The 20,423-nt window shown below is 42.1% G+C and overlaps 1 protein-coding gene across 1 annotated transcript in view; it reads left to right on the forward strand.

The window, feature by feature from the left end:
* Positions 1-20,423, forward strand: part of Cd55 (CD55 molecule (Cromer blood group)) — a 34,133-nt gene that overhangs the window by 8,331 nt on the left and 5,379 nt on the right. The window contains exons 7-16 of the mRNA XM_010613221.3: positions 4-419; positions 2,267-2,458; positions 3,303-3,402; positions 4,465-4,550; positions 7,688-7,876; positions 12,293-12,403; positions 13,133-13,240; positions 13,779-13,799; positions 17,853-17,925; positions 20,294-20,396. Coding sequence (XP_010611523.1) covers positions 4-419; positions 2,267-2,458; positions 3,303-3,402; positions 4,465-4,550; positions 7,688-7,876; positions 12,293-12,403; positions 13,133-13,240; positions 13,779-13,799; positions 17,853-17,925; positions 20,294-20,396 — 1,399 coding nt within the window. The remainder of the gene's footprint in view (positions 1-3; positions 420-2,266; positions 2,459-3,302; positions 3,403-4,464; positions 4,551-7,687; positions 7,877-12,292; positions 12,404-13,132; positions 13,241-13,778; positions 13,800-17,852; positions 17,926-20,293; positions 20,397-20,423) is intronic.

The raw sequence follows: 20,423 nt of genomic DNA on the forward strand, positions 1-20,423 counted from the left end.
CAGGTCCCAGCTGGCGCCTCGCAACGGGCTCTCCCCCCACAGTCCGGTCCTCCGGCTCACGGGAGGTCCCTGCTGTGCCCTTTCCTTGCTGTCGCCGGGGTGGGGAGCACAGGCTGTGGTCGCCCGTGTAGCGCCGAGTGGGGAGCGGGCGGTCCCCGGAAACCCTGGGGGCTCCCCGTCGAAGTCTCCGGGAGACGCTGCTGCGCAAGAACAGCCTGCCCTCCCCTCCCTAGGTGACTGCGGCCCTCTCCCGGTGGTGCCTCTGGCCCAGCCAGTTTCGGGAGGAAGCGTGAGTTTCCCGGTGAACACCACGGTGTTGTACAAATGTGATCAAGGCTTCGTCAAAATCCCCGGCATGCCAGACGCAGTGGTCTGCCTTTCCAGCAATAAGTGGACGGACATAAAAGAGTTCTGTAATCGTAAGTGCTTGCTTGCTTTTTAGAAAAGTTGTGGGACTGGGATGTGCCTTGTTAGGGTTATTTTTAGCCCTCTTTGGAGTGACTGGTAATTGATAGTTTTCTAGCATCATTAAGCCCCAGGGTTTACCCTGTTGGCAGTCCGCTCCCTCCCGGCTAATTGAAGGCACTTCCCAAGGCAGGGCCTCCTTCATTAGTTTTTCCTCCTAGCCGAACCTGCTGAACAGACTAGCAGAGGAAACATTGGTACTGCCCAGGGAGGAGGTTATGTAGGAGCGTATCTGCCTTTAACCTAAGACACATGGCTAGGTCATCTGTTTTCTTACATTTCATCTGGTAAAGAAGAACTCAGCAAACATGACGCTTTGATGGCATTTTGAAAAGTTCTCTATCTTTTCTTCAAATTTTATTGTATAGAGAGGCCCTTATTTGAGATAGGGCCATGCATCGCTTTGTGATGGGGTATGTTCTGAGTGCGGTTTGGGGGCATTTTGTAGTTACCTGAAGGCAGAGTGAGCTTACACCTGTGCTGTGGGGCGGGGCCTGCTGCTCTCTGCCAAACACCGTAAGCGGTGGGCACACTGTGGTACTTGTGTGTCTAATCATAGAAAGTGTGCAGTAAAAAATGTGGGGTAAAAGGCAAAAAATAACACACGAGTACGGGGCTCTTACCACACATGGAAGCTACGAAGTTGCTGTCCTGTCAGTGAGCGAGTAGGAAATGGGTGTGAAGGCCCAGCGTGTCACTGGGCACTGCTGTGGACTTTTTGAATGCTGCCCACTGAGGCTACACTAAATTTATTAAACGTTTTATCTTTCTCCCATAATAAGTTAACTCTAACTTACTGTAACTCTATAAGATTTAATTTTTTAACTATGTTCTTTTATTAGTTTATGCTGTGGAGGGTTTGTTTTTGGAACCAAAGCTCACTAGGTTGCCGGGCTGGCCTTGAATTCCTGAATTGAAGCAATCCTCCTGCCTCAGCTCCTAGGTTGCTGGGATTGCAGGCCCCGATTTAGTTTCTTCTTTTTTTAACTTTCCTACTCTTTCATAATAACACTTAGCCTAAGCACATTGAATACTGTACAAAAATACTGTTTTTCTTTCCATCCCAGCACTGTGTGCTTTTTTCTCTACTGAAATTAAATTTGAATTTCTTTTACTGTTTAAACTTTTTGTTAAAAAAATGAGACACAAATAATCACATTGGCCTAGGGCCTAAACCCATCTGGAGTGGAGGTGTTCAGCATTGCTGGTTTTCGCTGGTACACCTCACACTGTCAGTTGTGGAGCTCCCGACTTCCATGATTACAAAGCCTCCTTCTGGAGCACCTCCTGAAGAGCTGCCTGCGGTGGTTGCACTGTTAACTGGTTTTTGAATAAGTAAAAGAAGTGCGCCCTAAAACAGCAAGAAGTATAGATAGAAAATGAACCGACCGGTAACATAGTTGCATAATATCATTATCAAGTATTAGGCGCCACACCCAGTTGTGCGCTGTATTTTCTTACACTGGCCACGTGGTATATTCATTTCCCCAGCAGCCCCAAGCACATGAGCAGCCGTTACACTATGGTGTCACCGGGGCTTAGTGTCCCCAGGCAGTGCGAGTTCCTCAGTGCTGTCTCAGCCTGCTGGGACCACCATGGGGTATGTGCTGGTCACTGATGGAAACGTCCTTATGTGCCGCGTGCCTGTGTGTAAGGAAAGAGAAAGCTAAGGCGGTGCCTACCTTTGAACAGTTGGAGTCATCACATAGACCATAGGGATGCTGCCCATAACCTTTTGAAACCTGTGTGTGAAATGGTTTTCACACTTTTCACTTTCCTTTTTGCTGTTGTTCATTTTTAGGCAGCTGTGGAGCTCCACCCAGGTTGCTTTATGGGATCCTCAAAAAGATTTACATCAGTAAGAATTACTTCCCGGAAGGTACCGTCCTAGAGTACGAGTGCCGGCCAGGCTTTAGGAGAATATACCCTCTAGTGGGGAAGACAACCTGTCTCAGTAATCTGACGTGGTCCACACCCGATGTCTTTTGTGAAAGTGAGTACAGTTTTTGAGAGTATCTGGTATTGATCTACCCCTTTGATCATGACGGAACCCTATATGTACCTATTATTATTAATTTATGTATGATTTTTTTATGTTACTGGGGAATCAAACTTAGGGCTTTGTGTACACTGCACAGGTGCTACTGATCTGTATCACCAGCCCCTAGGTGATTCTTAAAAGAATGATGAGTCATTTTAGTTTAAATTAGGCACACTAAGTATTTATGTGATAAGACTTATTCACAAATTTCACATTTATTTAGTTTGAGCTTACCTAAAGTGGCTGTTTTAAGTCTGGGCTTTTTTGAAACACCACAAAACAAAGACAGAGTTAAAGGAGTCTAGTTTAGAAATGTCACTGGGGGTTTAGCTCAGTGGCACTGCACCTGCCTCTCAAGCGCAAGGTCCTGAGTTCGATTCCCAGTACCGAAAAAGAAAAAAAAGAAATATCAATGGTTCAGATGATGAACTTGCATTGATGTACGTGGTAATTTTTGAAAAAAGAGTTTCTCAGGTGTATTGAGGTGTAATTAAGTAAAATTGTATTGGGCTGGAGGTGACAGCTCAATGGCAGACTGCTTGCCTCATGCACACGAAGGTCTGAGTTCAGTCCCCAACACCCCACATGCATGTGCACGCACACGCACGCGCACACACACACACACACACACACACACACACACGTTGGAATGTACACATAGTCGAGGGATGCTTTAATGTGCACTTGTATTGTGAAATGATTCTCAGCCAACCTAATTAACAGAGCCATCACTTCATGGCTAACTTTGTCTTGTGCATGCCGGATTTAACGGAAAATACTTTGCCTTCTCTTTTAGAAAAATCGTGTCCTACTCCCAGAGAAATAGAAAATGGTCAAGTCAGTGTAGCAACTGACATATTACTTGGTTCTCAAATCTTCTTCTCATGCGACCCAGGGTAAGTGAGTTTTATGCTGACACACTGTATTTAACAAATTAAAAATCGGATTAGGATTTCAGATAGAAACTACCGAAAGTCAGTGTTCACGGGCTTTTAACAACTCAGTCAACCCCGCTCCTCAAAGATCCTTTATTGTGACCTCTTACAGCAAAGCTAAAATTAGTGAAATGGGTCAAGAAGGGAAGCTTTTAACCACCAATTTCTCTAAAATCATAGATTTCGGTACATATGTGATTCCACATAAAATTTTAAATGTGACTAGCAAACCGAAAAGTTTGATTTGCTGATGATACTTGCAGAAGTAACCATCCTTCAAGTGTTAAATGTAAAACCAGTCTTTATGACATAAATGATGACATAAACAATGAATTTGCATTTGAGTTTTTCTGCACGTAAGCAAACTGTTATGAGATATTGTGGCCTAAATCCATTTCTTCCTAGTGTGAAAAATAGCATTCTAATCTAAGGTCTTGTACAGTTCTGTGGTAGGAAAGGAAACTTCCCTCATTCCATATATCAGTGTCTGAAATACATTTGGATTTTTTTTATGGTCCTGGAGATTGAACCAAGAACCTTTGAACTGAGCTATTTCTTCACCACTTTTTAAATTTTTCAGTACTTTTTGAGACAGTTTTCCTTAAGTTGCTGAGGCTGGGCTCAAACTTGTAACCATGCTGCCTTCATCTTCCTGAGTGCTGGGATTGCAGGCAGGTGCTACTATACCTGCTTCACCATTGGAAGCTTGATGTTCACTTTTCTCTTTTAATATTTGCAAATCGAAGTGCATTTTCTCTCTGCTTCTCCCTCTCTCCTCAGAGACAGTTGGGTCTTTACTGTAAAATCTGGGAAGTACCTTAGACACTTTACGTTCTGTTCCTCTGTGTTGATCTTTTAGATCTTTTAAATTTAACTTTTTTCCAGTTCCTTTAAATCTTGTATGGACTTTTAAGAACCGTTTTTTGTCCTCATTTACTGGTAAGGTAAATAATCTGGAGAATTTGAGAAGAGGCGGATATGGACGTGTGTAACGGAAATGTTTTCCTCTCCCTGTTGCTCCAGGTACCGATTACAAGGTGCAGCTTCTGCATTCTGTATGATTGTAGAAAATGGTGTTGATTGGAGTAATGCATTTGGAGTGTGCACAAGTAAGTCTGAACACTCGGGTTAGGGGGCTGAACGATCAATGATAAATTACCTTCTCGTTAAGAGTTATCCAGTGCATGTGAGCAGTACCTGCCCTGTGCCTTTCAGTGTGTCTTTCGGAATTCAAAGACCTTTCCTAAGTGATGTTTCTAAACTTATAAGCTGGGCCATTAAACAAACCATTGAGCTTCTCAGAGCATCAATATCTTTATCTATAGAAGGAGAATTAAGGGCGAGGGATTTAGCTCAGTGGTTCCATTGGCTGCCTTAGAAGTGCAAGGTCCCAAGTTCAATCCCCGGTATCAAAAAAAAAAAAAAAAAAAAATTAAAATCAAGCTTGGGTTTGTATGGTCTTCAGTCATTTACTATCTAACCACTCCTCCAAATGGGTGGGAAGTTAGGACATTTTCCCTTCACAGTTTCATGGAAGAAAACATTATGAACCAGCCTCCTTTTGTCTTAACTCCATACTCTAAGACAAGTGGCATTGGAAGGCATTTAACCCAGGCCTCTTGCCTCGTGCCCATTGTTTTTCTAAGACCCCAGTGTGTTGCTTACATATCTCTCTTTAGGGTCATAAGTATCTAGAAGTGTTTTAACTGTGATATATTTTATCTCTAGAGAAGTAAGGTTTTACGCTAAACAAGAAAGATAGTTTCTGAGAATCTTCTCAAAAGGAAGTTAGGTCACAGAAATAATGCCTTGGTGGATACGTGTCAAATGTATGCCTCTACTGGAGACTCGCTTCCCACAGATTGAGAGAAGAAAATGACACACAGCATTTTTATTTATTTGTTTTTCGGTGCTAGGGATCGAACCCAGGGCTGTGTGTGTGCTAGGCAAGTGCTCTAACCACGAGCCATGCCCTGGCCCACAATCTTTCAAAATGTAGCCTTTATCTCTTCTGTCTTTCTCTCTACACCCAGCTTATACTTCTGCAAACAACTTCTGAAAGTCCTGTAGTCAAAACTATTACTAAGCTCATTTTTTATGTTATTAGAAGCAGGAAGCAAGTAGATTTGGAGTAATTTATCAAACATTTGTTGACTAACACAGTTTGGCAGGCAGCATATGGAGTCAGCTGATACGAAGACAAGAGAAAGCCTTTGTGATCAAGTTTATTTCCTTACTGATTTTTTTTCAAAAATAATTTCAGTTGACTGCTGATATCTGCTAGCCTGAAGCCAGTTTCTTCCATGCAATGACTATCTGCTCAGACCCCTGTTTTCATTTCCCACATTTACCTCTTCTATCTGCTTTTCAAACCTGCCCCTGTGTTATTTCTAACATAGTTTGTTACCCCTCAGCTGGACAATTGCGCACAAGGCCTCCCCTACCATTTTTAGGGCCCAAGCTGGACTATAAATGGAAGCCCCCGACTTAAGCCATCCTCCCTCTTCCCACACCGCAGGAGTTTTTCTTCTCCATGTAAGAGTACAGCCTGGCCTCTCTACCCAAGTTGGGGCCACAGTGACCCTTTTCCGGATTAGCCATATGGGTAGAGGTGTGTGTACCAGCAGTAGAAACCACCTCGTGAATAGAGAGCAGGGGAGGGACTCCTGGAAGGAATGCTGGGAATCCTGGGGGCTGCTCCTGGTGATGTTCTAGAGTGGAGGGAGGGTATGGGACAGGCTGTCGTAGAGCAGGTCCCCTCAGCCCTACAGACACTCCAGCTGTGGGGGAGACATCCGCAGTGGGGCCAGGGCACAGCCTGAGGGGTCTGGCTGGCCGCGTCCCAGGGTGCTGCCGATGGCGGTGGCCTCCGTCTCCATTCTTGCTGTCCACTGGCGTTCTGTGGATAGGGTCACAACGCCATGTGTAGTGTCTCTCTCCTTCTTTCCTAAAGCGGTTAGTGTACTCCATCACTGAAACATCCACACCCCCGAGTAGGGCTCAGAGCTAACCGTTGTCTGCTTGCTTCTCCATGCTCACGTTTGCCCTCATATTTTGTGTGGTTCCCTCACCCACTTATGCTCTGCCACGTACTTCGCTCTTCTCTGGGCCTCAGCATTGTTCCTTATGTGGCTGCTGCTGCTGGACTGCCCGTGGCCCCTCTCTGCTGGGCTGCATCCCCCTCATTTAGGGCCTCACGGCCTGGCTGACACCCCCTCTCCTTCCACACTGCTTCTGTGGTAACCGCTCTGTTCTGCACTGAAGTATCCCTTCGGATCTCTCTCCCCACTAGATTTTAAACATGAGAACTGTACCTTGTTCAGTTATGAGTTTCTTTTTACCATCAAAATATATTAGGTGCTCAGAGAATGTGTGGACTGAACTAAAGAGTGATATATGTAGTCTCTGTACACTAACTTGCTATCAGAGCGTCTTGAGCTAGCTTTGACTAGCAGCCTAAAGTACTTTATACGAGTAGCTAGGTACCCTTAGTGTAGTTTAACTTCATGCATGCATGTGATTATATTGCTTTCCTGCCTATAAAAACCCATGGCTTCAGAGCGTTTAAAATCACAGAACTTTTTATTAGGAAAATTACCAGGAAAAGAACTTTTTTTTTAGAGAATATAACTAGAGAGGCTCTAGTTGTATTTGTTTTATAACTCTAGCTGCACAGTAAGATTTATCTTGAATAGAAGCTTCTGTGAATTAATATGTTTAAAATATTCCACCCTAGAAGGAGAAATGTAGTCCTGATACTTAAGATCTTTTGCTCTGTTCAAAAGTGATGCGCACTGATTTTTCAAGCCTACCCCGTGAATTCCTAGCTCCTTTCACTTGGCATCATTTTCTCCAGGCAAAGAGAAGTGTTCTCTGTTCCCTGGTCAATTTCAGAAGAAGGGTACAGCTAAGGTTTATGTTCAAGCATTTACTGTTTTCTAATAACAGTTTGATTATGACATACTCAAACATTGTAATTTTTGTTTTATGTGCATGTTCTAAGTCTTATTTCTGTTCATTGGCCTCTAAGTTAGCATTCATATCAAGCAGCATTTGCATTCAAAGCTCCAAATAGGCCACCCTTACTTAACAGGCATTTGTAAGCATCCTTTGTTGCTAATGCTACATTGAAAAAAAATGGTAGATTGTGATTTTTTAAAAAATCTTTAACTGGTTTTAATCCTATTTATTTGTAAACATATCTTACCAGTTTATTTATTTAAAGGATGTTGTAATTCTCTTTAAGAAATTTTGTGTCCACAACCACCACAAATTAAAAATGGACAAATTATAGACGAACGTGACACCTACGAATACAGACAGGTTGCAACATACGAGTGTGATAGAGGCTTCACCATCATTGGAGAAAACCAGATCACTTGTACTGTGACAGATGGCACAGGAGAATGGAGCGGCCCACCACCCGAATGCAAAGGTACACTCAGCTGGTGTTTGTGTTTTCTTTTTCCCTTTAGCTCTCTGTGTGAGCTTTAGCAACTCTGTGAATTCTCCGAGAAAAGAATGTAAAGTATGGTATATGTAGATATTTGCATTTTTCTGGTGCACGGTTTTCATCAAAGTCTGAGAGGCCTGTATGCATATATGCAAAAACAACATAAAATGTAGATAAACGTTTAGAGACATGTAAGACTTGTTAAACTGTTCGAACATGTTAGAGAGGAAAAAGAGGGAAAAAGGAAAAATTAAGAGGAAGAGCGAGAAGATGAGGACAGGAAAAGAGGGGGAGAAAGAAACAGTCAAAAAGATAACGACTGAAGTTTTTCTAAAACTGATGAAATTCATGGGACAGTAGATTCAGGACGTTCTCTCGACTCTACGCAGGACTGAAAAAAAAAAAAAAAAAAAGCAAAACACTTCAGGATACCTCAAAGCCAAATAGAGTTTGGAAACTCAAAGCAGTGATAAAAATACAAGAACAAAGGCAGCCTTCCCAGAAGCAGGACAACTGTTCACTTGACTTTTCAGCAGAAAATCTTAGCCATAAGACAATATGAAGAAACCTTTAAAATAATTAAGAAAATTACTGCTTGCCTAAAATTCTATATCCAGTGAGCTACCCTTCAAAAAAGAAGGTTAGAGATGTAGTCAGACAAAACTGAGGGAACTTGTCACCAGCAGACAGCCTTACAAAACAATAAAGGAAAATTTTCAAGTAGAATGAAAGTACTATAATCCTATTTTCATAAATGAAAGTGCAAGAAGAAACAGAACAAACATGCAGGGGCTAATGAATACTGACTACAAAACAGGAAAATGCAGTGTCTTCTGGGGTTTTAATTACATACAAAATAAAAATGTATAATAGCAATAAAGCAAGTGGCAGGAGGAGGTAAATTCAGTCTATAAATTACAATGTGTTAGCATTACTGAAGAAGTGGTAACAGTGATAATTTTGCATAATTGCCTTACAGTACAGTGATGGTGAATCTCTTAGAGACCCAGTGCCCCAACTGCAACCCCAAACCCACTTACTTATCAAAGCACTGCTCGGTTCTGGGTTGGTGCTTGGTGACTCAGCTTGCGTGCTGACAGAGAGGCTCTGTGTGCCCTGCCGCGGTACCTTGTGCCATGGGTTCGCTGCCACTGGTATCACCTCTAAGATTGCCGCAAAAGAACAGGTCAAGAATGTGTACACCTAAAGCTAACAAAAGAACGCTAATCTTTAATCCTGAAGAGAACCGAAGAGGCAGAGAAACAGAAAGAAACTTTACAGGTGGATTGAAAACTAATAAAATGGTTGATATACATTTATGGAGAACAGTGCCTAACTGAAGTGTAATTTAGCTAAGATTGTCAGGCTAGAGACATTTAAAAAGAAATCCTAATTGTTAACAATAGACACAATTGGATAAACTATGCAAACACTACTGAAAAAATTATGCCACTATATTAATGTCAGTGTTTATTTAAGATAGTTCATAACAAAGGAATGAGTTCAGGAAATCTGAAATTCAGAATCTAACATCTGTGTGCCCTTGAAAAAGTAGCCTCAGTTGATAGAGAGATTGGAAAGAAAGAAGTGGGCAAACTCACACAGTTGGAGAATCAATATAATTTTCCAATGAAAGAAAAAGCAGTGAAAAGTCATTAAAACCATAGACTTCATCAACACTTAAGCTGAAATTTACACAGGACAGTATTAAACCCCATAAATGACAGATAACCACATTTTTTCCAAGTGTTCATGGGACATTTATCAAATTTAACCCTGTGCTGAACTGCAAATCGCATTGCCTTTCAGAAGGCTGATGTTACTCAGAGCACGCTCTCTGAACGGGGGCGTTACACCCCGAGTCCATAACAAAATGGGCTGGAAAACAAATTCCCAGGAAGTGTAAACTCTCTGGTAGTAGGAAGCTCTGGAGCAAAAGTAAGCGCTAAGTTGATAAAGAAGGATGTTTACATAAGAGGGCCTTACCATGAAAACTCTTTATAAAAACTCCACTTACCCAGTGATAGATCTATCCCTGTGTTACCCAGGGGGCGTCCTCCCTGACTTGTCCCTCGCAGCACTCTGTGACGCAGGTCATGGACCCAGAAAGACATGGCACGTGCCGTCTGCACACCTGGAACATAGTCCATGTGCACTGGGGCTGGCCGGTGTCACCTGTGGCTTCAGGGACAGGCACTGTGTGGCATGGTGTAGCAAGTATTTCAATTTTTACATAGTGCCATGCAGTTTGCACATAGTCTCTTATTGTTTTACATTTTTAAAATTTTATCTTTATTAAGTTTATTGGTACATTTTAGGTGTACAATATTCTGACATTCATCACTGAGGATTTGTACCTTTACATGATGATCTTGGTTCTTATTTTTTCCCCACTTCCCTGCCCTCCCTTTAACCACTCCACCCCTCCCTATTTACAAAGCCTTCTTCCTTTTCTCATACTTTTTTGTTTCCCTTCTTTCCTTTCCCCTACCCCTCCCGCTTCCCCTTCCCTTTGCACCTTTTCTTCCTATTTCCCATTATCTATTATACATCTGGCTCCTTATTTACACTTTTCAGTTTCTCACACCAGAGAAACTATGTGGTATTTACACATCTGTGTCCTATTTATTTCACACAAGAGTGTGGCCTCAATGTGCATCCATTTAGTTATAAATGTCTCTAGTTTTTTGTTCTTTATGGCTGAGTAGTACTCCATTTTATTTAAAAGAAAAAACATTTTCTTTATCCAGTCTCCAGTTGATGGGCTGTTTCCAAGATTTAGCTGTTACAAACTGTGCTGCTATGCACATGGGTACACATATATCACTGTGGTATGAGATACGATGCTTTTAATTCTTATGGGAAGATACCCAGCAGAGGGATAACTGGGTCAAATGGAACCTCTGATCCTAGTTTTTTGAGGTATCTTCACAATGATTTCCACAGCTATTGCACCAGTCTACACTCCCACCAGCAGTGAAGCAGGGTTCCTTTTTGCCCGTAGCCTCACCAGCACTTGTTTTCAGTTGATTTCTTGATATCAGCCATTCTTTTGAAAGGGAAGCAATACTCACAAATTGATTACTAAAAGCAATATCAATCGTAATCCCCAAAGCAGAAAAAGACCCACCTGAAAAAGAGAACTGTCGGCCAATCTCACTAATGAACATAGAGGCAAAAATCCTCAATAAGATACTAGCAAACAGAATACAGAGGGTCATCAAGAAGATCAGACACCCTGACCAAGTGGGATTCATCCAGGGATGCAGGGATGGTTCAACATACACAAATCAATAAATGTAATGCACTATATTAATAGAGCTAAGGACAAAAAACATGATCACCTCAATAGATGCAGAAAAAGCATTAGACAAAATCCAACACACATTCATGATAAAAACCCTACAGAAAATTGGAATAGACAGTCTCTGTCTCAACCTGATAAAAGCCATCTATGAAAAACCAACAGCCAACATCATTCTAAATGGTCCAAAACTGAAATCCTTCACACTAAAATCAGGTACAAGACGAGGATGTCCACTGTCACCACTCCTATTCAATATAGTTTTGGAAACAGCCATAGCAATTAGGCAAGAGAAAGAAGTAAAAGGAATAAAAATAGGAAATGAAGAAGTTAAATTGTCATTATTTGCAAATGACATGTTTTTACTGTCATTTTGCAAACAAGAAAAGCAAAGTCTAGCGGGATTAAAGAATTTTCCACAGGCCCCAATCCCGAGGGAAGCCAGGCCTGGCTCTGTGCGCCTCCTGGGGAGCTTGAGGAGCAGCCTGGGGACAGCAGGCTTTGAACACTGGTCCTGGAGTTTTGGTTCTCAGAAAGAGTTTTTAGAAATCTCACTCAGAAATAGAGGAACTAGATGAGTGTATATAAAGTTGGGAACAAGAAGATGGAGTAATTTTTCCTCAGACCGTCATTACTTTTTTAAAAAGGAAAGAAGTTTCCTCACTAACTTAATGTCTGAAAAGCACTGGCAAGGGAGCTACTGTGCTTCCATCCAGTGATGGTGCCCCATTGTTCTTTGATCTTGGCTGGGTGAGGGAAGACAGTCCTGGAGAGAAAAGAAACAAAGATGTGTTACAGACTGCAAACTCTACTGACTCCAACTTTGCTTTCCTTTTTTCACATAGAAAAGAGGTTAAGAATCTCATTTTTATGTTGGGAGAAATCTACTTTAGGTGTGATTAATATCAAAGCAAAAATGAGGTAGCATTTGAAGTCTGTGGGAAATACATACTGAGACTTGGTTTCCTAAAAATTTTGTCTAAGTCTTTATGCGGAGACAAAGAGAATAGCCACAATTCAAGCAATGGCTAAGAAAACTTAACTTTGTTCAATAATGTTTAGCTCATTTTTTCTCTAACATTTTTCACCCACAGGGAAATCTCCACCTCCCTTTATCCCACCAATAGTTCAGAAGCCCACCACCACAACAGTACCAGATACAGAAGTCTCTCTACCACCTCAGAAAGCCAGTACAGTACTTCCAGGTACGGAAGACCCAGTAACTCCTCAGAAACCCACCACAATCAATGTTCCAGCAACAAGAGTCCGAGCAACACCTCAGAAATACACCACAGTCAATGTTCCAGCAACAGGAATCCAACCAACACCTCAGAAACACACCACTGTCAATGTTCCAGCAACAGGAATCCAACCAACACCTCAGAAACACACCACTGTCAATGTTCCAGCAACAGGAATCCAGCCAACACCTCAGAAACACACCACTGTCAATGTTCCAGCAACAGGAATCCAGCCAACACCTCAGAAACACACCACTGTCAATGTTCCAGCAACAGGAATCCAACCAACACCTCAGAAACACACCACTGTCAATGTTCCAGATGCAGAAGTCTCACCAACACCTCAGAAACACACCACAGTCAGTGGTCCAGATGCAGAAATCTCACCAACTCCTCAGAAAACCATCACAGTAAACATTTCAGATACAAAAGCCCCACTAACTGCTCAGAAACCTTCCACTGCAAATAGTTCAGCCACCAAGGTCCCAGCAGCAGCCCAGAGCTCGCCTATGCCAAGTGTTCTGTCTCCAGTGACCACACTGGCAGCTAATACTTCTGCTACACAGACCACACTGACAGCCCAGAAACACACCACAGCAGAGGCTTCTTTTACACAGACTCTTCCAGCAAGACAAAAGTTCACTACTAAGCGTGTCTCAGGTACACAAAGATTCACCTCTGCTCGTATTACAGCAACTTCCCGTCCGCCCATTTCCAGGATGAGTACACATCCTCCTACAACAGCATCTGAAGAGAAAGGATTGTCGTCAAGTGAGTTGACCCCGTCCGGATTTCCTGCAGGTGGATCTAACGTGCCTGATGGCGGGTAGCCTTGGCTCTCGGCGCTTTGAATGCTCTCCCTTTTCACAGTAATGCTTAGCTCCTAGTTACAGTCACTGAGAAATGTAAATAATTGATATGATAATTTTGAATTTGGTTATGATCTACTGAAAGGGACTTGGGTGGCTGATAATTTCTTGATAGTAGGAGTGGAGCAGCAACTAATTTACTATTTAAGTTGTTCAAACTCGGTGCCATCAAGTTACAGGTCAAAATTAGATGATGTTTTTGTTTTCATCCTTTATGTTTATGTTGTGGACTCTTTCAAATAGGTACAGGCACTGTGTATGTTAAGTAATGTATAATTGTGGAAATTCGTTAATTTCTTTTAGTTATGGAAATTTAAGTTACTTTTGAGCTTTCACGTAGTTTATTGATATATATGTATATGTACACACACACGCACACACACACACACACACATATATATATAGTACCTAGAAAATCATTGAAAATGTTTTAACTTTTTGTTTTATTCTCTCTCTTTTTTTTTTTTTAGGTTCAAAAAGTCTCATATATGGTAAGTTTGGCTCTCAGGCAGTTAAAAGAAATTGCCATTGGTGTGAGATTTATAGTCCATATGTCTGGAAGAGAATACTGTCTTTTAAGTGTCTCAGGAGAACTATCAGAATGCGGTGCTTATGGGTACCTGAGAGAAAACGGGTGAATGCGTTTTATCGGCATGTTTTTTGGACACCACTAGGTGCTCGATATGTTGCTTCGGCCTCCCGGCCGTGTTCTTGTTCCAAGGTAATTTTAGGACAACTTCAGATCACTTGGCCCGTCAGTCAAGTGGCGTTGAATGCCCATTGTCTCAGCACATCCTTCTAGGGACTGAAGAACCATGAACATGAAACAGTTTTAAAATCTTCAGGTGTTTTTTGTAAGCATGTACGACTTTGTGACCATTCCTAGGTCTCTGTCCTGTCCACAGGAGAGAGGGGCCTCCTTTGACTGCGTTCCGCTTCTCTGTCATTAGAAGCAGTGTTTCTTAAAAATTAATATTCTGTTCCTGAGGCCCAAAGCACCAACCTATGTTATAGTTCCTTCTAGTAATTCAATGGGTTTCTGTTTTGTCCATAAATGTTGTTTTATGTCATACATTAACAAGATTAATAATCTAAAGATGGTAAGAGAAATGTTTGTTGAGGAATACAGCTGAGTTGACATACTGATAAATCCAACAGAAAAATACAATTTTATAATGAAGTGCTTATTTTTAAATTGTGTACTTTATCAGTGAAGTCCCCTATTTTATGCATGCATGAACCAGCCAAAGGACATCGAGTCTGAAACAGACCTTCTTATTGTTACTACTGCTAATGTTCCTTATAAATGGTCATTTTATATTTTAAATGCTAAGAGATTTTTAAAGCTAAGAAATTTTGAAAGATTCCAACAATTGGAATTTACTGTTTATTCTATATTTTAAGTAGAAATAAATGTATTTTTACATTTAAAAATCTCATGATTTAGTGCTTTAATGTTCACAGAAATGAAAGAGTAACCGCTGAGCTTTTTCTCACCTGCCCAGTGCTGTTCGAAGAAGGTTTGAGATGCTTGTTTTTTCTGAAATGTGTGAAGTATTTGCCCACGGATCAGGTCATTGTCTCACCCTAGAGATTATAGTGCCAGGAAATGGCTTCATTGCTTATACTGAAGTGTGTGTGCAGGGTGCAGATGACGGAATGTCGCAAGTGCTTGCTTTTCTTTCCCATTTAATTTCACTAAGAGAAAGAGGCTGACAGAGCTTCCCAGAGTTTCCCACACCCTGTAAATGATGCTGGTATTTTGTACTTTAGAGGTCACAACTTCCATTGACTCTACCTGTGTTTCTCCATTTTTTTTTTTTAATTCTTGCTATCTTTCTGCCAAGGACCTGTCTAGACATTTTTTCCCAATCATCTCCCCATAAAGTTTTAATTCCAACTGTATATTATAAATCTCTTTCTCTCTCCCTCTCTCTCCATATAGATATATAACATAGAAAAAGTAAGGTTTGTTCACCTTCTTGGAATATCACCCCCTTTGAGAATACATGTTCTATACAGTTGTAGTTTTATTGGTTTTTTGTTTTAAAGTTTAGTCATATATAATCATAAGAAAATATGTGCTTTGCAGTCGGTCAGACCATGGTTTGAATATTTTTATGTAGCAGATATTCAGCCTGAGTGATCAAGGCTATTTCTGAGTCCCAGTTTTCTTACCCGGGATGGGGATCCAATTTTGATGTCAGGGTCAGTAGAGCTTTCTGTCCGAGCGGATGTGAGACCGCGTAGCCCAGCTAGTGTGGAGTACCCTGAATGCCAGCTTCAGTGCCATCGCCACACGCCATCGCTGCTGTTTCCCTGAGACGGACGCCTGACCATTTTCATCCCCTCTGTCCACACCACAGGACAAGAATAGTTTTTAAATCCAGTTAATGTTTGCATGCTTGCTATGTGGCAAATACTATCCTGAGATTTCTCTGTGTTATTTCATTGATTCTCAAAACAGTCCTGGGAAGTAGCGTGCATTTTCCATTTTTCAGTGGAGAAAACTGGTTCTCTGTGACTTGGCCAAGGTTACAGAGCATTGTAGGCAGTGAACTGGACTGGTACTAAGTACTTTAAAGGGCAGATTCTCACCCAGGGGACAGGACAAGACTGTAATTCAAGGTAAACAGTTTAGACAGCCTTCCCTATGACTGTTTATTTTCGCATGCATTGCTGAAATCCTGTACTGTGACATTCAGAAATTCTTTGTGGGTCCAATGAGAGAATGTGGCAGAAAAGGAGAATACACAGTGAAATACATAAAATATTTCTTCTGTAACCCTTATCAGAGGTGTCCTTGCCCTTTATAGAACTCCTTGGACGTGGCACGGATCACAGAGTCTGAATAGAACCGTGCTTGGAGAGTCCTGTATCTGAAGCATTTACTTAATGCATGAGATGCTGGTACAAGTGCGGCACTCTCGCCCCCCGTCCCGCTCCGTGTCCCCACGTGTGTCACACTGGTGCTGCACTATAGCACAGCCACATTACCCACCTGTTATCAGAAGTCTTACAGTCATTCGGGTTTTCTGTGATAGGGTTAGTCTTTTTGAATTTCCTTTATTTTTTATTTTATTCTTGGTACCAGGAATCGAACTTGGGACCTTGCTCTTGCAAGACAGGTTGCGGTGCCACTGAGCTACATCCCTGGCCGGCCCTTGAATTTTCTTTATTTGCAAAGATTGCTATGAAATGTGGAGACAGAATCCAGCGATCGTGACGGGACATGTGAAGTGTTCTGTGGTTGTGGCTCTGGGAATGTAATACTGGTTCTGTGCTGTAAATCTGAAAATGTAAGGTCCTTCAAGCACGGTCATCTCCTGTCTGCAGGTCTCCTGACGTGACCTCACGTGTTTACAGCCCTTTATCCTACGACTGTATCAAGTATGATTATGAGCAAGAACCAGACCTGTCCTCAACCCTCCCAGGGTTTCCCTAACACAGCATCTAGGAATAGACTTGTCATCCTGCCGCTCTGGATGAAGTTTTGTGTTTTCATTTAAATTCCAAATGAGAAATTAAAATGGCGGTAAGGAGGAAAACTCCAAACAGGGGAGTTGCGGTTTATTTTCTAGATGGTCTTTCTGAGCTAACGCTGCAGTCCCTGGAGATCAGTTAAGGATACTGACTAGGGAGAACACTGTAAAATACGCCTGTGTGGAAATAGCTAGTTTTTAAAAATTTTACACCCTTCTAGCAGTGTAGATGAGCAGCATTTGTATTTTGCTGCCTTGGAACCAGATACCCTCACTCGCTGCATTCGCTTCAGTTGTACTTTTAGTGTCATCTGTAATTTCCTCGAGTCCAGGGACATCGGAGGGTGAGGCGGGAGAGAAACAGGGAAACAGGATGCTGAGCGGAAAGTACACATGAGTGGTTTGGGGAAGAAAGACTGTGAAAGGCACGCTTAGAAAAGTGGTTCGCTGTTGGCTGACTAGTTGTTTGCTGCTGCTAAGCTCAGAAGAGCACTTTTTGATCTCAGAAGTAGATAGAGGTTCCCTAAATGAAGGGTCCTCTGCAGTGCGCAGAGTGAATGCAGTTTCCCTCCAGCCCCCGGCACCGTGCCTGTGAGGACCAGGGCCGTCTCCCCTCTGAACTGAGCCCCTGCCCCGCTGAGCCGATGAGTTAACCTTCCCCTTCCTGAGACTTCCTTCACCTACAAAATAAGCGTGAACTCCAATGTACCCTCTAGCCCTGTGGTTATTACATAACTCAGTCGTCATATTTAACCCTTAAAATGGAGCATGATTGTGTGGGATGCATATTTTAGAATCTGCTCGAGCGGTCAGAAATATGTATGTGAGCCCAGTGATATTTTCCAACATTTTATTTTCTTCCTGCAAAGAAAACAGGACCGATAATGCGCATGTGTCGTTGTCAAACTTGTAACATGAGGGAGCCTCACGCAGAACGTGCCCCTGGCTCCCGTTGTTTCTTTACGTGCTTTGTAATTACCATGTGTGTCGCTGCAAACTGTAGTATACGTGTGATTGCTCGTGTTTCTATTAACCATGCTGCCACATTTTGTCCCCTTCAAGGATTTGTCGCTGGTACTATAATAATTGGTAGTCTGTTTCTAGCCAAGGTTTTCTGGGACCGTGGAAAATCAGGGTGAGCAGATGTTCTGACGATTTTTAACACTTTACTGTTAGCTTTTTTCTCAGTGAAACTTGATGCTGTGAGGAGGTAAGTGCCTCGGCTCAGCCACGCCCTCGCCCTTGCCGACTCTTCCGTGTGCACCAGAATTACTGCTGGGGACCCCGTGGCAGTGGCAGCACTGTTCCTGCTCCTCCTCCTCCTCCCTCTTCCTCCCTTCACTACTGTGCTTCCTCCTCCCGCTTTGCATCCTCTCCCCTCACTTCCGCCTCTTCTGCTTTTTCCTCCTCCACCTTTTTCTTCTCAGTATAATCAAAGATAACCACATCTCCAGCAGAAAGTGACTCGAAAGCCAAAGTCTCACTTTCTTAATCAATTCTCTTTTCTCTGCTTATGATAAAGCCTGTGCATTATGCAGAAACAAATCTAGGAAAGACAAACCTCTCCCCTGTTGTTACACTGCCTGTAGTGTATTGTATTCATTCTGCATCGTATTCATTAATTGCTGGCAGTCTGGGCAGAAACAGCCTGGGGAGTAAGAGGGTAGGCTCTGGAGTCTGCCGCTCGGTTTGATTCTTGGCTCTGCTGTTTACAAGCTGTGTGTCTACAAGCAACTTAACAGATCTGGGCCTCATTTTTTTTCATTTGTGAAATGGGAGAATATGTCTACCTCCCAGGATCACAGGAAGCACCCAAAAAGTTGTCACCTGTTAAGACGTTAAAATGTTGCTTAGCACACAGTACACACTCAGTTGTTAAGACAGCAACAAGGAAGAAAGGCTCATTTGGAATATCCGGTCTCCGTGAGTCCATATATGAAATGTAAATATGGTGACTCTGTGTGCAGCCGACAAACTGGATGATCTCGGTGGGGCTGGTTGCATAGATTCAGCCATTCAGAAATCTTGCTGTAATGCCGGTGTGGTGGTGCATTCCTGTGACCCCAGCACTCGGGAGGCTGAGGCAGGAGGATCACTGTAAGTTCAAGACCAGCCTGGGCTACATAGTGAGTTCCAGGTCAGTCTCAACTACATAGTGAGACCCTGTCTCAACCCCCCCCAAAAAAAAATCTCGCTGTAGAATGCGCAGGAGCCCGAGATATCCCTACCCTGCCCTAACGCCTGTTCATTTTTTTCATTAATTAATAACTTCATTTTAATGTTATACTAGATTGCCTATTTTAATTTGTTGGTTCATGCAGCTTCTCTCCTTTTTACCCTCTATAACATTTTCCTTTCTCTTAAATTAACAGTAGTATATAAGCCTGTTATAAGTGCATAGAGATTCTTTCTTTCTTGTACCAGGGATTGAACTCAGAACTTTGTGCTTGTGAGGCAGGTGCGGTGCTACTGAGCTAAAGTTGTATAGAGATTCTTTAAATTGCTAAATGATTCAATCTTGATTTTTAAAAATTGGACCATCGTGTCCTGGGGTAGGCAATGGGGAAAGTTAATCATTTTCCTGGGTATTTGTTTAATAACAATGAAATGTTCTAGATGCAACAGCAAATGCAGGGAGATGCAACTGTTCTAGACTTTTTAAGGAGTGTGGTTTGAGCTGAGCAAAAGCTGAGTTATTCGTCTTGGGAAGTGAGTCAAGTTGGGAGAGAGGCCTCAGCAAAACTACTCTGAAAAAACATTAACCACCAATCCTTTGTAGTTTCTGGCCCCAGAGCTCTCTTTTTAAGGTTATGTGTTTATCGTATTTTAAGTTATTAATTAATAGAGCATTACTGACTTAGCCGTTTACCTCCGTGGGTCAGGAGGAAGCACATGACAAGTATGCCGGTGGCTTTTGGTTTTGTCACTATCTGCACACACCCTTTATAGAGGTGTGTTGCCATGACATTTTTAACAGGATGAAAATGCTGGGACAAAGAAGGTGCATTTGCTTTGAATTATATTTTAGGATGTTGCAGTAAACCTGCTCAGTTTCTCAAACAGAGGGAAATTCCTCCCAAACCCTAAGACAGAATCTGCTTTTATCCCATGCACTTAAAGAATAATCCACTTGCCTTATTTTGAAGTCTGAGCTGTCAGGGATAAGAGCTGACCTTATACCTGTACTGGTTACATACTTAATTAAAATTTAAACTTAGGACAGGGGATAAAGTTAATATTAAAATGATAATGTAGCCTCATCCTTTTGTGTTGTTTAAAAGTGCTGAGTTTGGGACCGGGGATGTAGCTCAGTGGTTCCGTTGCCTGCCTTGAAAGCACAAGGACCCGAGTTCAATCCCCGGTACCAAAAAAAACGAAGTATTGAGTTTGTATGACAGATTTTAGCATAGGGATTGGAGTGTAAACAAATGCTTCATTTTCTTATTTGATTGAAATTTAGATTATATATAATTCAATTAGTTTTTTTCCCTCTTTATGTCCAGCCATTATATGACACAAGAGAACAACAAAGCACCCATTGTTAATTATTCAAATGAGGCTGATGCCACCTCAGAAATAAGACCTCTTTCCAATAAAGTACAAAAGGTATATGGTTTAAGCAAAACCTCGGTA

Source organism: Fukomys damarensis, unplaced genomic scaffold (assembly GCF_012274545.1).
Source record: "Fukomys damarensis isolate Sample0158 unplaced genomic scaffold, DMR_v1.0_HiC HiC_scaffold_11, whole genome shotgun sequence".
In the NCBI taxonomy this organism is placed as follows: Eukaryota; Metazoa; Chordata; class Mammalia; order Rodentia; family Bathyergidae; genus Fukomys; species Fukomys damarensis.